Source organism: Mytilus californianus, unplaced genomic scaffold (assembly GCF_021869535.1).
Source record: "Mytilus californianus isolate M0D057914Y unplaced genomic scaffold, xbMytCali1.0.p SCAF_6, whole genome shotgun sequence".
NCBI classification, from domain to species: domain Eukaryota; kingdom Metazoa; phylum Mollusca; class Bivalvia; order Mytilida; family Mytilidae; genus Mytilus; species Mytilus californianus.
Genome location: NW_026262712.1, coordinates 112,726,589 through 112,743,920, shown reverse-complemented (window position 1 = coordinate 112,743,920; position 17,332 = coordinate 112,726,589). Strand labels below are relative to the sequence as shown.

The window sequence follows — 17,332 nt, the reverse complement described above, 5'->3', positions numbered from 1 at the left end:
TACGTTGTATTGTTAAGGAAATATTAAGCTTCTCAATGATCAAAATTGGTGTTTGTCAAACTGCTATATAACCAATGAAATTTTTCTGATAAAGTGGTTGGTTCAAATTTTTTGAAATTTTTATATTTTTGTCAAAGGGTCAAAGTAAACATTTGGTCAAAATTTTATGAAAATTAAACGAGCCAAATTAATATTTAAGTTAGTCAAGGTGTTGGGTACCACCTTAAGAGAGTTTCTGATAAGTAAGAAAGAGTTAGAAATTATTTTCAGTACACAAGAAACCTGAAAATATATTAACGATCATTTTAATAGATTCTGATGATGACTTAAACATGTGCTTATAGAATATCATGTGTCGTGATGTCAACGGTTGTAGTTAGTTCATGGATACATCTACACTCAGTATAAACATTAGTTTAAGATTTTTGCCATCAAAGTCTCAGCAGTGTACAGAGATTGAATCAAACAAATAGGTTGGTGATTGTTTATATTTTGTCTCATGGAGTACAGAGTTAATTGGTGTTTCTAGAAGCTGTCTCTATTAATTAATACTTATAACATATGCATCTTCTGTAGATACATCACCTATATATACATATAACATATGCTTAATTGTTGCTGCAAGAAATCATTGCAATGTAAATAATCAGTCAGGTTTTATACAGTATGCCAATTGACATGGATTTTTAACATGTTACAATGTGTAACATGTATTCACTGCATGTAATACAATAATAGCAATGACTTGACCTGACGTAGAAATCATAAAAACACAGATTTAATACATAGATTTCTCAAAATATATGCAACCTGTTTGTAGAATATTTCTATAAGTTATTCAAAACAGCATTCAATAATTCAACATTCATGCTTCTCGTGACAACGTCGCAACAATTCATAGAAAAACAAACGAAAAATTTGCTATAACTCGTATTTCATGGTTGTAGCAAAAAATGTCATTATAAGAACTGAATGCTTCTCTTTGTAATTTCAAAGTGTTATAAAAGTGTTGATCGTGCGCACCTTTTTAGTATGACGCGCTTCATACAAATTAAGCTTCGGTCAACGCTTTCACACCCAAATAAAATTACAAAAGAAATATTCAATTCTCAGATTAATAGTGTATATACACATTGAATTTTATCAATAGGTTTGACTTCGTGTATGAATTGAAAATAATTTCATATATTCTCATCAAATGAGACTTTTTAGTTTTTCTTACCACGACGTTTTACAAATGTTGACCAGGGACTGTTTAACCTTCCAAAGCGGGATTTTTTCGCTGTTTTAAAGACCTAGTGGTGGCCTTGGGCTATTTTCTGCTCTTTGGTCGAGTTGGTGTCTCTTTGACACATTCCCCGTTTCCAGTCTCCTTTTTATTTTGTAGAACTCAAACCCTTAGTTGTTAATCCCATTGAGTCGAAAAAGACAGCGTACATAAAATAACATACAATAAAAACCAATACACAGGAAAACAAATACATATAGGAATACATGGTCAAGTAGCTAGTAAGCAATTTCAATAAAATTCAGATCTAAGACAGTTTTTTTTTTCTTGTATGAAATGTGCCTTACAAGTATTCTTGATAAAGATAAAGTTGAATTCAAATAAGTGTGTCGTTCATATAGATTTTGGATGTAAATGTTGATGAAGTATTATCATGTTTATGATTTTAGGTTTTATATCGATACAATAATGCAAATCGTCAGTCCCAATTGAAGTTCAATATAAAAATAAGAAGACGTGGTGTGAGACCAAAAGACGTAGACACTAACAGCTATAGGTCGCACGGCCTTCAACAACGAGCAAACCCCATACCACAGAGTAAGCTTCAAAAAGTCCCCAGAAATTACAAATGTCAAGAAAACTAACGACCTGATTCATGTACAAAACAATAAACGAAAACAAGCACTTTTTACCAATGTTTGACATTTAAAGCAATACATTTGGATGATAGACTGCAATACTGTATAATAAATTAAGTCGTGCTCTATTAAATATTCTGCCCATCATTTTGACAGCTTTAAAATAAATCGATTTTTTGGTATCTGATTTTAATCTAATGAAAGAAAAACGAGAAAACGCCAAGGGGGGGAACGCTTTTTTTAACAAATGTTTTCTAATTTTAAATTTAAAACAAAACACTGACTGAGTTTGTCTATGAACATACTGTGGTACTTGTCATGTAAGGTATGATTTGATTGCTTTGAAGCTTGAGTTATAATTGATATCCGTTTGGAATTACATATAGGATATTTTTCACTAATTTTCAATTACATCGCTGCATTTATAAAACCCCTCAACAAATCAGAAAAGATCTAATACTGATAAGATAAGAACGTTTCAGCAAGTTGAAGTACCGGATAAGATAATATTTATAATTGATCGATGAACATGAATTTGATTTACCATATGTCTTGTCTTTTAAGCACCAATGCAAACCGCAGACGAATCTGACAAAAGTAAAAGTGAAATTATAGATAAAACATAGTACCAAAGACCAGGAAAGCATGACATATAGGATGAGGGATCCTAGTACATGGAACTGCGTATGAATTTTATACCAAACATTGTAGTTCTATGTTAAGTTATATATCGTATTCTCTATACGTAATAATTGGGTTTATTAGATATAGTTACTTATAAACCTGCAGTTAAAAATCATTTATTGAACTTTTCTTTTGAATATTTGTATTATTTTTTTTCTAAAATAATCAAGGATGTTAATGTTTTATTTTGTTTAAAAAAGTACATGATAACACGATTTTGCTATGTTTATAATAGACAGCTCTTGTAACAGAGCAGTGAGACAATTTTGACGTTCTCATAGAGGCTTGAATTAAAAATTTACGAAAGATAAACAATTATTTACAAAAAAAAGACTCGTAAGTCAGAGAAAAACTGACAACGCCATGGGAAAAAACAAAAGACATCGAAGAAACAAACATGTCCACAAAACACTAAATAGAAAACTAATGACTGTTCAACACATACCCACCAAAACCTGAGGTTGATCTCAGGTACTCAATTGACCAATGCAGACACTATTGGTAATCTTTGCATAACCAATGCAATCCAGAAAGTCTTTTTATTGTTGTTAGCTCAACATCCAGTATGGATATTTTCGTGCATATATGGGGATAAGAACAAATGAACAATAGATATAATAGGTACATGTATGTATGCAACTGGCCATCCAAAAACCCTTCAAACAGTTGTTTCAACGTTTTTCAACGCGCCCATTTACTACACTAGGTTGAGGATTTAACGTCCCTGATTCTGACTGGACGTTTATATGTATAGGTCTGGTATATCCCGCATAGCCAAAATGAAAGCCCTACCTCTCCCAGAAATTCCTACCCAGGAAGGGTGAACAGTTCGTCCTCAATTGTAGTACTAGTCTAATTTAGGACTACATAGTTTTCAGCACAGACAAACGTCGCTTTGATTGAAATGCATAAACAACTTACATTTAGGTATTTCGTTATATATTTGATTTCTTCATCCAAGTTTTCTTAGAATTCGTTAAACAAGTTTACAGTATTTATCATGATACCGGGAATGACTATCCAGCTTAATGGTTCTAGAACCACGACTGTCAAACAAACCAGAATTACTATGTATCGTGTTATATGGTATGGATAATTGGACAAGAACATATGGAATAAGTAAATAAGTTAAAATATTAAAGTAAATTTAATAAAAAATGAAACACACAAAAAAGAAGAAAAAGAGATAGAAAACGGGTTGGGGAATTTCACAAGCACTTTTGGCTTCTGAAAGCAAGGATACGACACGTGACTACTAAAACCATGAAAAGTTAGCTGCCTCGAAAATGGAGAGAATAATTAGATTCGTTACTCTGGCGACCTATCATCATGATGAAGACTGTTTCCCATTGATACACAAGTGCATCATCAATTAATGGACATATGTTATATGTGAGTGTTTAATGCATCGCTGATTGCAGATTCCTTAAATGAAATACCTGGCAAATTAAACCTATTTTAAAAGAGCAAACGTTTGTGATTTTCTTAAAACTGGTAATGTTTGAAGATTAAAGTTAAAGTGAAGTTTAAAAACAAAACAAAAATAAATGAAATCGAATTTCTCTGCATTTTCTACTGATTTCTTTAATATGAAATATTGTCTTGTTATTTCATTAGATCGCTTTTGCATTATTTCTATGTGTTCATTTACACTGTCGATGGATGTGAAAGGCCATGCATGCTTAATCATAACAATTACTGTCTGATGTAAAATATATGATATATCAAAAATGTTTCTTTTCCCCTATACTTGAACAGATAGAGTCAAAGACCTTTTACATTTCATCAAGACAGATTTCTATTCTATGTATCTTGTGGTATTATTTAATTCCATCTTTCTTCTTCTGTATATTTAAAATATGTATTCGTTTCGAATGATTAAAAAGTGAAAATATTACAGGAATAAATCTCCTTAAAACAACCCTGTGAAAATAGCACCAGCTCTTATTATGTATCCATAGAGCAACCAAACAAAATCACAATTCCCAAAGTCTATGGCAATTAATTTCATGATATTGACCAAATGAGGATATAGGATTTTGAAAAAAGGGGAGGGGTACCAAGGCACCGTTAGGAGTGGGACTCGTAAAATGTAAATGCATCTCTATATATGTAGTTCAATGAGCCCCCACCCCCGACCATTAAATCCGCTTCTGTTGAAAACTAACGTCAGGACAACGTTTATTAATTTGTTATTTTTCAAATATTTAGATATCATTTTTGTTAAAGTATTGAATTTTACCCAAAACTTTCCTTGCATTCATCGTCTTGAATATTATTGAAATATTTGCATCTGAACATTCAGTAAACAACAATCAATCAATTCCTTTATTCATAACTATCTTCAGTATCACATTTTTTATCATACTTCCAGTACAGTTAAACGGTTACAATACTCGGGTCTGTTTACCCTACATCCAGTAAATCGGTTACAATCCTCGGGTCAAAAATATCTATGTAATAATTTCACCTAACACGTTACATTACAATGATGTCGTTTAAATGAATATTTTATGGAGTATTTATTAAGATTATGAACGGTTATAAACTCTAATCCTCAATCTTGTCACATACTTACTGAAGAGACTTCTAACAATGGCAAGCTTTGTATAGAATATCTTTATATGTTAAGTAGATGGTTCTCAAGGAAAAAGGTCAAAGCCCTCTTAACCTTTGAATTTACGTGTATAGTAAAGAGGGTGTGTATGATGCTAACTCAGATCATCGTATATTCGAATAACTTATTGATGTTCATGAACTAGGCTTGACATAATTTATGCTCAGATTTATTCAAAGTTAAGATATTACATTATTCAAATTACAACTAAATAAAGGCTTTCAATTTTTGCACTTAAAATATAAAAAATTGTGTGTGTGTAATTGGAACTTGCTTATGATCATCCATATCTGTGCTTTTTGTGAGACCCTTATAATATACACATGTCTTCAGGGATACATAGTGGACTCGATTCGTCCTTAGCAAAAGAGGGGCGAAAGATACCAAAGGGACATTCAAACTCATAAGTCGAAAATAATCTGACAACGCCATGGCTAAAAAAGAAAAAAAAAAACATAGAAAACTAAAGACTGAGCAACACGAACCCCACCAAAAACTGGGGGTGATCTCATGTGCTCCGGAAGGGTAAGCAGATCCTGCTCCACATGTGGCACCCGTCGTGTTGCTCATCTTAGTACAAACCCGATAATAAGTCTAATTTGGTAAGTCACATTCGGGAAAAGGGGACGGGATTGTAGTTACGACATTCGGAACTAATCAGTTATCACCTTTGATACGGATATTCCGTAACGGTCAACCAACTCTTGATGGCGTCCGTAAAATTTACGAAGGGATGATTAGCAAGTAGAGTCGAAAACACGAAATGAACACCCAAGCACGACACACAGAAAACAAGGATACCACTTAAGTGTGTTTACATCTCGACCCTATTTTGTTGTCGAGTTGAAGTCTCATTGACTGTTTCATAATTTCTGTTTACCGGTAGATAGAATATTCAAAACTGTGTTATTCTACTTGAATACAAGTAAATTTTGACTTAATGACAACCTGTTATACAGAGTCAAATTAACTTGCTATCCTAAATTTTGCAATGTCACATATATATTTGTTTGTTATCCGCCAGAGCCTCTAACCTAGCTTATATATCCAAAATAGGCTAAATAATGATTTTGTCGGGGTTTTTACGTTGCACTCGACTTTAAATTAGTCTTAAGTATACCATTCAAGTACTACATCCAGGTCATGCTGTTTGGTTTATAAGCACACAATTATTCGTGATTTTAGGATTATCATTTGCATTGTTAAGGAAACTGTTAAAAACTAACACATTTTCAAGCTGTGGTCATTATGTTCTTCGAGTTTTCTACTGTTAATTGATTATTTCTTGTCCGCTTGTTTAGTACGAAAACAGCAATGCAAAATTATGATAAACGCTGCTGTCCTAAAATAAGAAATATTGAAATGTCAACTATATGTAGCGTTTATTCGAGCAAAATTGGTTTTCTCAGGTTTGAAATCACGTGAAAAAATATTTAATTCATGTCTTAGAAGCTAGTTAATGTGGGAAGCATATTTCATTCTAAATTTACAATACCCATATAAAAATATTTATGCAAGACGAAATCTTTGTAAGATGAATTTCTTGTTCCTGCACATTAATTGCTATACATAAAATTATTAAATACAGAGCAAAACAAGATTATTAAATACAGAGCAAAATAAGATTATTCAAGTTGTAATCAAGATCGTGAAACCGGAATTGTTTATGTTCATTGTTATCCAAATCGACGGAGTAGTTAATTTCTCCTTTTTTTCTTTCTATTAAAAAAAAAAAGACTCGGCTAAAGTCTATACAGAAAAAGAATAGTTTAGACTTTTGTCTACGACCCAATTATGGTGGACACCAGTCTGAGTTTCTTACCTGAGGGTATCCGAGCAGGAAGCTCTCTTAGTCCCTGACATACCACGGAACGTCCAGTTTCATCTGGTTCCGTATTTTGCCACGACTGATCTATATTCCACGAATCAAATAGTCCTCTAGTTGACCTTTGATTAAGGTCCATGCACCGGCACTGTGAAGGACAGGCCTCCAGATGAGCACTGTGGTCTCTGACATACCGTCTCGGGTAGGTATTATATTGGAATGATCCGTGTAAAAATAAAGCCAGACATAGTAACTGTAGCAACTTAGATTTCATTTTTACGGAAAATACGCATTCAACAAATAATTAAGAATTTTTAGTTTTTCCAATTTGATTAAAACACAAGAAGTAATGTTACTATACATCCCAAAAATAAAAACCGTAAAAATGATTCGCCTTCATCAAAATTATCACAGCAAAACACGCACAGCACTTATCCTCAGTTACATCTAGAGCGAACATTATTTTTTCTCGATAATAAGTGTCGGGAAGATGTACTAATAACCTAAGAATTCTAATATCAAGCTTTTCTGTCAATCATGGCGGGAAATCACGCCTACAATTTTCTCCTTCATCTATAAGTGTCTGTATCACATAGTGGTAATGTAATTTACACGGAATGTTATTGGTTTTCTAACAATTCAATTGTAAAACACGTATAATTATATGCTTTGTACCAGTAATAATGAGAAAAGCTACAAAGACCCTACAGAGATTAATTACATGACAACAGGTTTAATTCTTTGTACACATTTCAATCAATTTTTAAAGTTTACGAGACATTTACACTTGTTAGTATCTTATAAGATGTAATTGGAAAGAAATTAAGACGGTTGAAAACACTCAATTAAGTTGTTATTGAACATACATTAGTAAGTCATGATGAAGTGATAAATAGAATTCTAATGGAGTCTTTACACCGATTTGATCGCAGTTTAATGAAAGAGAGAATACAAGAATAAAAGTTTCAAAATTGGAGCAACTTTTTTTAAAGACAGATAATTTCGGTCGAATTATAAAGTGTTATAACATTTCAGTTCGAGATGTTATTGTATTACTTTGCGGTCTACCGCTGGTAACGTAAAACTTGCGTGAACAAAATACAGAGGGATACACATTAGTTAAATAAATAGTAATTGGTAAATTATACTTCTAATTCAGCTAAGTTTCAAGGGTTTTTAACGTGTCATGTATGACTTCAGAACGAGGAATAATTATGCAAGCTATATATAAGATATATTCTGCAAAACTTGTGCATGGAGATAACGGAATATATTCTGCAAACTTGTGCATGGAGATAACGTTACGGTGTGTTCATATGTCCAGTAAATAAAAACACACTCCCAACAACCATAACTGCTAATTCCGTTTAGAGAAGTCAATACTTAAAAAAGTTAATGGATTTATCTACTACAACTCTTGGAGTTTGATTTTTTTTAAGTGAACTCTCATAACAAGGGGTTTTGAACAGATATATCATGTTATGGAGGGGTATTTGCGAAAAAATACCAGTCAAGGGACTGTGAAATTTCCCAAGCCGCTAGGCGAGGGAAATTCAGTCCCAAGACTGGTATTTTTCGCAAATACCCCTCCATAACATGATATATCTGTTTAATTACACCGTATAGCGATTTTGATTAGGTGAAGGGAAATCGTAGTACCGCGGGAATTATACATGTACTTATATATATATATATATATAAATACGCGTTTATTGCTGTCTTTTTGTAACGTCATGGTATCTATGTGTAAACGTCATTGTTATTCCACCATTAAATCGTTCATTTGTATCGACGTCTTTTTTCTACTTTATTTCATGTATAACTCTGACATTTCAGTTTACAGTTTTCGGTTTAACTCAATCAGTAGAGCTTAACCATGCATGATGTTGTCTTAATAATCGGGATAAAGTGAGAAAGGTTCCGAATTATTTTGGCGGGAAGAGGCTCGCGAGGGTAAAAAAGGAATATCCAAAATGGCAAATACCACGGCAGAGAGGGGAATTTGAGGCAAATTCACCGGCAGTGGTGAAAAACAGACACATTCGTTTGAAATGAGGAAAAAATGATAGAATATGCGAAAAATACACTGGCTAACAACCAATCAAAATCCGGCATTCTTATATAAGGTGTAATTAAATTTAATATTGCTTGTAACATGAATTGCATTTATTTCCTTTGACCTTCGATAGAGTTATCTGCTGCTATATAAAGAGGTGTTCATTAACAGGACGTGTTTTATGTTATTGTACTATGGTGAGTATCCTATAAGCTTTGCAATACATTTGTATTTATAGCAGTAAATACATATGCAATAAGAAGGACACACAAAGTTCCTATCGAAATATCAAAAACATGTCGGTATGCTTTGTCTCCAAAATGAACATAAATAGTATCAAGTAAACAATTAATTAATGTTGTTCTATCATTTCTTTCGATGATAAGTTTTTTATTATTGAAAAAAAAATGCAATGTGTTACTGTTTGTGTTTCTCCTATTGCCATTATAAGAACTAAGCCTAGCCATCTTAAACATCGTTGGTTAATCTCATTTGTAATGTTCTACTGATTTTGCCAAATATTTTATATACTGATTGATAGTGAATCGGTCGGTCAAGGATGCTATTGCAGCATATGTCTAATTAACTTTAGAATAGAGAACGGAAACGGCGAATGTGTCAAAGAAACAACAACCCGACCAAAGAGCAGAAAACAGCCCAAGGCCACCAATGGTTCTTAAACACAGCGAGAATATCCCGACCCCGGAAGCGGGCTTCAGCTGGCCCTTAAACAATTATGTATTATACTATTTCAGCGAAATGAACGCCACACTTAACTCAAAAACATACAAATGAACCAAAATTGAAAAACATTTAAGAATAACAAAGGCTAAAGGTTCATGACTTGGGACAGGCGCAAATATGCGCCGGAGTTGAACATGTTTTGTGAGATCTCAACCCTCAACCTATACATCTAGTCAATGAGGGAAAACAAACACACAGCAATATGTACAGTAAAACTCAGTTTAAAAGAAGTCCGAGTCCGATGTTAGAATAGGTAACAGAAGAAACTAAGCAAAATGACAATGATCAACATAAATTAAGAAAGGACTACTAGCAGTTACTGAAATGCCAGCTCCAGACCTCAATTAAACTGTTCGAAAGATTATGTCTTCATCATATGAAAATCAACCACAATCCCTCCCGTTTGGTGTTAAGTATCATGCCATCATAAATTATACGAGAAGAACATAACCTGTATCATGCCAACAACTTGTTTTAGAATAAACGTGTTTATTTCCGATGCAAAGACCCTATGAGGGAATCAATATTAATTCCAAATAAATGCCATCTTTAATGACTTGACAACATGCAGTATCGTAACTATATCCCTTGTGAACAAGTCAGTTTAAATTTATTTTACCGGCTGAAGTTGAAGAAGGTGCAGTATTGGTAAGTTTCGACGTAACCAGTCTTTACACCATTCTAATATGACGTTCTTCAAACGCTTTGAGTACACACCCGTGGTAAAATATGAATATATTGTATGTCAGATGATCGGCAACGTCATGATTTAAATTGTTTGGGATGTTCTGATCATACTCCCATGTCACATGCTTTTTTATGAATGAGCTACCCGACGTCAATCGGTGTAAATGACGTCATTGAACGATGACGTAAGAATATAAAAGGCTGTGAAACAAGTGATCAAAACAAGGAAACATAAACAAACGATGATAAAATATGTTAATAGCCATTTTTTTTTTACATATAGTACAATGTAAGATTATCACTTAAATTCATCCAAACCTATCTAAGTACGTTATTGTGAATAGTTTAAGCATGTCACTAGTTCAATTTTCTCCATTCTTTTACGTCAATATTAGTATTGTGTTTAATTGCGGGAACGGCAAATGTTTGCCTTCATCTTGAGCGCTTCAACCTAAAAGAATTGCCGTATTTGTCCTATTAGAATAGAAATAATTCATGGGGGATTGAAGTTGTACTGAATTTACCACGGCTTTACCCTTAGCTATATGTCGATAATTTAGCCCTCGCTATCGCTCGTAGTAAAATATTTAGAATAAAGGGCCAACCCGTGGTAAAATCAGTATAAATTCAAACCCCATGAATTATTTCTTAGCTTGGAATAGATGCCGTACAATTTAAATCATATTGGCACATTACTGACCAAAGATTTTCGAGTACATTTTTGATTGAAGCATTGAAAATCATACTAGAAAATAACACGTTCTTCTTTAATGCAAAATATTATCTGCAGATATCTTGTACAGCTATGGAAACAAAAGTTGCTCAAACATACGCAACTCTCGTAATTGGATTTCTAGATTATAAAATGTATCAACAAATCGAAAATGAATTCAGTGATACAGCATTTAAAATCTACGTTAAATCAGAGTATATAGAAGCGATTCCCAGACGACTGCTTCATTATTTTGAACAGAAGTAATAATAAAGAGTTTCAAAATCTGATTAACACATTACATCCTTCTATTAAATTTACCATCGAATTTAGCGTATATAGGTTGCTCTTTCTGGATATTTTAATATTAAATAATGTGACAAACGTAACGAAAGATATATTTTATAAGAATTAAGACGGACACCCACCAATTCTTGAATTTGAATTCAAACCAACCTTCGTACATGAAACGAAATATACCGTGTTGTCGTACACTACGTGTATGTACCATTGTATGACGAGTCAACGAAGGAATTGAATTTGAATGAACACAAATATCTAATCCCACCAATAGACTAGGGAATAGGAAAGGCAAAATCAATACCCATGACGGAATTCCGATGCAAAATATTAATTCCAAAAAATGCCATCTTAATGACCTGACAACAGTATCGTAACTATATCCCTTCTGAATAAATAAAAGCAACAGTAGTATACCGGTGTTCAAAAGTCATAAATCGATTTAGAGAAAACAAATCCGGGTTACAAACCAAAATCATAAGAGGAAAACAAAGGAACAACAGGAACACCGAAGTGCAACAAAAACAAACGCCAACACACATAGAAACGAACTATTCGATAACAACTGCCATATTCCTGACTTGGTACAGGACATTTTAAGAAAAGATGGTGGGTTGATCCTGGTTTCATGGCATGCCAAACCTCCCGTTTTATGACAATGTTAAAAAATATCGCTAAAACACTACGTGACAGAAATACAGCACAAACACACGCAAAAACATTCATAACAGAGAAAAGCACAAACAAATAATATAATAGTCGACACAACATACAAACCACAGAACAACAACGAACATATTCTCCATCAACGAAAAACACCACAGGATATCAAAAACAGTGACGCGCTTACGTAACTAACATGCAATCTGGAACTTTATACAATTATTTTCACAGTATTGGTCCAAACAATTTTCATGACAACAATGGCAATTTTATAATTATTTTGACTACAAACGATAAGACATAACAGATTATCCAACCTAAACCATAACAGAAACAACAAAATAAATCCATTAATGTTGGATGTACAAACACCGAGACACGCCGCACAGCAATGTAAATTCACATTCAGTATAACAGTTTTATTCGGGAATATGACAATGATGGTATTGTAGGGCAATTTTAAAATTATTTGGAAATAAACGATACGACATAACACATTATTCAACCGAAACCATAAAAAAACATCAAAATATAAAAACATGAATAAGTCTGTTTAAAGGTTTGGTTAGCTTTTAAGGTGAATGACGACATTTTTGTGCTTTGTATAGAATATTACCATAAAAGATTGGATGTGAAATACCGGAACGTATAAGATGTCCTTGTACCGATGATAGAATTTAATAAATTTTGACACATTTGTGGTATCGAAAACCCTTGTGTTATAATTTTTTAGTAATACAGAGATTTCTTTCGTTAAAAGCAAATACGTTGTTACATACATGAGCGAATCGAACAAGTTGAGATATATAAAACCATAAGATGGTGACAAGGGAACGTTACAATCTACATATGGATATTTAACAATAGGAAATGAAATATCTTCTCTTTTATCGTACATTTTGGTATTAAGCTTCCCGTTAAAGATATAGATATCAAGATCAGGGAAAGGGCAGTGTTCATTGTTAGTATTAGGTTATAGAGAAAGTTCAAATAACTGTCAATTCCTGGGAAATAATGGAGCGGAGCCCGTTATTTCCCAGGAATGGACAGTTACTTGGACTTTCGCTAACTTAAAATACACCTTTAATATAGAACGAATCTTCAGATTATAACATTTTAAAGAATTTTATTTCATTTTGTTATGGTTTTCTTTTCATTTTCCCCGTGTTGTACCCAATAATCCACAGGCACAATTTAAGATCAAGCTGACCAGCTACTCACTAAACGAAGTATTTATGAACAGTAGAGTAATTACTATAAACAGATTTTGAATAAAGTTCATCCAGATTTATGTTTTAAGTTATTGGATACGCACGTCTTTCTTGTAGTAGGATTGAAAGGATATTTATTTTTATTATACTTCATGTCAAAATGCCAGAATTTGATTGGTTAATATGAGGGAGACAATTTACTTTACCCATGGCAAATACTCTATTAGACCTTTTCAACAATTGTCTACACCTACAGTTGAGAACGACTATATATGAGGGGTCGTCTCAAAAATAAAATTTTAAAAAAATATTATTGATCGCAACATGACGTTTTTTTGTGTACCGTACCTTTTTTTGTTTATTAAGTATTTGCTTATCAAAATTTAACTAATTTGTGAATTGACTACGAAGAAAAGGAAGGAATTCAATGTTTCATTTCTTTCAGACGTCGAGTTGGAAAATGAACCTGTATTTTTGTAGTAGATGTTTAATTAATCAATGTTTATGTATGTTGACTAGGGCGGTACATCTTTTTACAATGTCCGTTAATTTTGGCTTCGGATGACTCAATATACTCATTACTTTATTTAGTTTTAGTTTACCAATTTGATGTTCAACTCGAAATCGATATTCAGTGACAATGCAATTTAAATTTCGACTCTTTCTCTTTAAATCATCCGGCGTATTGTGCCGTCGCTGGACCTGCTTCCAGGCAACCAAATGCCGTAGCTTACCAGAGAGAGAGGAGGAAGCTGATGAATCGCCTCGCCCTAATGTTGTACGACCAAAAAAAAAAAACTTACCGCAAAATAGCGCCCATAAATGAATCTCATTCGCGAGAATCACCTGGAGTACAATACGTTCATAATAAAATAGATACCAAGATTTTTAAAAGTCCTTGGTGTCTCTTCTGTTTCAGATTCAGATTCAAATCGTAATTTATTTTTTTTTTTCGTTCTCTTGCTATTTTTATGACCCGCAGTAGGAAAAAAATCACACAATGCAACATATGAAACAGACATTCAGAGGTAACGCATGGACTGCATTTTGAATAAAGACCCCCATCCCTAACCCTAAAAAAGGAAAAAAAAAAAGGAAACAACGTTACTTCATTTTTTCTAATAAAAAGGAAAGAAATATTAGAGCTAAGCATAATGTCAAAATATCAAATTGTAAACTAAAAATTTTATTGTGACAAAATCTTAACAATTGTAATGACCAACTTGTTCAGGAAATGTTTCAGGCGCGTATAACATGAGGCGGGGTTTTACTAGTATAATTGGATCTAAAACCTTCCCTATGTTATGGTCAGAGATGAAATTTTAACACCATTATGCATGGAAAAAATAGAAAAGAGTATAAAACCAAAGCTATGCCCTGAAAAGGGGAAGCGTAAGCAGTACTTGCTTCTTGCAAGACACACGAATGACATTTTTCGGGAACAGGGAAAGGAATCTAAGACAAAGGGACAAGATATGTTGTCTTTCGGAAGACGGGCAACATATAACGCGGTCAATCAGTTCAGCACTGTCCAAAAAGACACTGTAATGACAACAAGCTCTGTTGAGATAAATATACCATACGCATCACCGAAGAGACAGACATTAATTGTCAAAATGCACATGTGGCGCTGAAAACATAGTGCCGTTAATGTTTCAAGTTCATTAAGGAAACACCTCAACTTTAACATGAATCTTGAAGCGGAGTAGTCCCTCGTTACTAAATTATCGATGTTGCCTTTTCCTTTGACCTTTAAACCAATAGACTTTTACCCCTCCTAAAATTTGATTTGTACAACAAGTGACCTGAAGATCGGTTGAGAAACACAAAATCTAGCGGGCGGACGGACAGTCCATTTACATTGTTCTTTCCACAAAATTTCCCAAATAGCATTACAAAAACGAAATAATCGTTATTGGCATGTGGAACAATCTGCGTTGACAGACTCGCTTATCTAAATTCTCACATAATCATAAAATTTAAGAGGAAAAAAGGCAGATTACGATGTGACATGATTGCAGTAATTATTTACTTGAACGTTAAAAAATTCAACGTAAAATGTCGTATAAATACATGTAATTAGAATGTTATACACAAGAGATCCTTATAATTCATATTTGTTTGAAATATGTTTTTTAGTCTCTAGTGTAAAATCGACATATCGAAGGTATAAACGCAATACAATTCATGCATGATTTTTTATTTTGAGACGACCCCTTAATTTTACCTGTAAACTGTAGGTGTCATTAGTCGGTGTCGAGAGTTGTTGAAAAGGTCTATTACCCTTCACGGAGACGCTTGCTCAAGTGTGCGCTTTAATAAATACGAATGATTTTTATGTACAAGATGACATAGTTTATTACTTTGAATTTGAAATTTAATAGACAGTAATAACAGGACATTCAGTATAATAAATTAAATAACACATATCTGAGAGGGTCAGTTGATAATGTTTTCTTGGGGTAACAATATGCTCTATCACCCTCTCAGCTATGTGTTATTTATATAGTGTCTAAAAGTGGTATTTTGGGAGAGAAAAAAACTAGTAATTATGCATATATGTTAATGAATTATGTGTGTTTTTCGTTTGATAAATCTTGGATATAGAATCGTCAATAAAAAATGGTACAACTAGAATAAATTTCCAGGTATGTAACACTCTAGTTTAGGTTATTTAACTAATAAGGTAGTGCTCGATTATAAGTCTAATCTGAAACGAAATATGATTCTATATTTCAAACCATTCTATTAGATCAAATAAAATTAAACACGAAAATAGTGTTTCATGCATATACATTTTTTTCCCTTTGCTCATAACAACGAAAAATTTTTATGCATATTTTAGATGATTCTTAAATAGCAATATAAGCAAACTGAAAATATTTTTCACTTTTCCCTTAATTAAGTGGAAAACTACTTTTTTGATTTCATTTAAACATTTCAAGATTAACGCCGTCATTTGCACTACCGATACATCTGTTATATTTGTCACTGGATAAATAACAACAGCGAAGGAATTCGATAATGTTACGCGTTTATGTTGAAAATTGAATAAAAAACCCGCCAAATATTTAACACAAGACTTATTCAGTGTTATTCATACCCCCTCCAACTCTATTCATTGGTACTATATTCAAATTATAACAACGAACAATCAAATAATATACCGAATACATGTACGCCATTTTGACCATTTCATTTTCTTGAACTATTTATTCTATTAAACCACAATATACTTGTAGAAACTATCCGAGTAATTTTTCTGTTTCAATGTAAATAAAATTTAGAATGGAAACGGGGAATGCGTCAAAGATACAACAACCCGACCAAAGAGCAGAAAACAGCAAAAGGCCACCAATGTGTCTTCAACACAGCGAGAAAATCCAGCACCCGGAGGCGGGCTTTACATATCAAAATGGAACAAACGAAATTTTGCTGTACAAAATCAAAATGCAACACTTTAAATTTCGAGGAAATGATATCTTAAACAGTTAAACGGTAAAATTAAAAGAAAATCTTTAAGTGAAATATATTTTTCTCTAATTTTCCTTATTGAATAATGTTAATGTATTCAATATTACAAAGAATTCAAATGAGTTAACACATTTGATATTTTGTAGATGCACAGAAAAGGAATGGCACTCAATGGAAAATATTCGTGTTTACCCGCTTGGATACTTTCCGTGACAGAAATTCAGCCAAGATTGGCATCGGAAAACAAATTGTGGATAATGTTGTGGAATTTTAGTGAATACGATGCCATATATTATACGATGGAATTACGACTCGCAGATAAAAGCTGTTTATTAATAATCAGATATTTGGTGTTCATTGTATTACTTTACGATCCTAATTTAAAAATCAGTATCAGCCTTTTTATTAAGTTTTCATCTTCATTCAATATCGCGTTTAGTCCTTTAGAATTATTTCCATGGGTGAACACTTTTTAAGAAAGAGCCCATGGAAA

At 32.9% G+C, this 17,332-nt stretch overlaps 1 protein-coding gene across 1 annotated transcript in view; it reads right to left on the bottom strand.

Annotated features, from left to right (window-relative positions):
• LOC127704500 (protein artichoke-like) overlaps window positions 1-7,509 on the bottom strand; it is a 30,243-nt gene extending 22,734 nt beyond the window's left edge. Inside the window, exon 1 of the mRNA XM_052208591.1 lies at window positions 6,990-7,509. Coding sequence (XP_052064551.1) covers window positions 6,990-7,266 — 277 coding nt within the window. The 5' untranslated portion in view covers window positions 7,267-7,509. The remainder of the gene's footprint in view (window positions 1-6,989) is intronic.
• Between the last annotated feature and the right edge of the window lie 9,823 nt (window positions 7,510-17,332).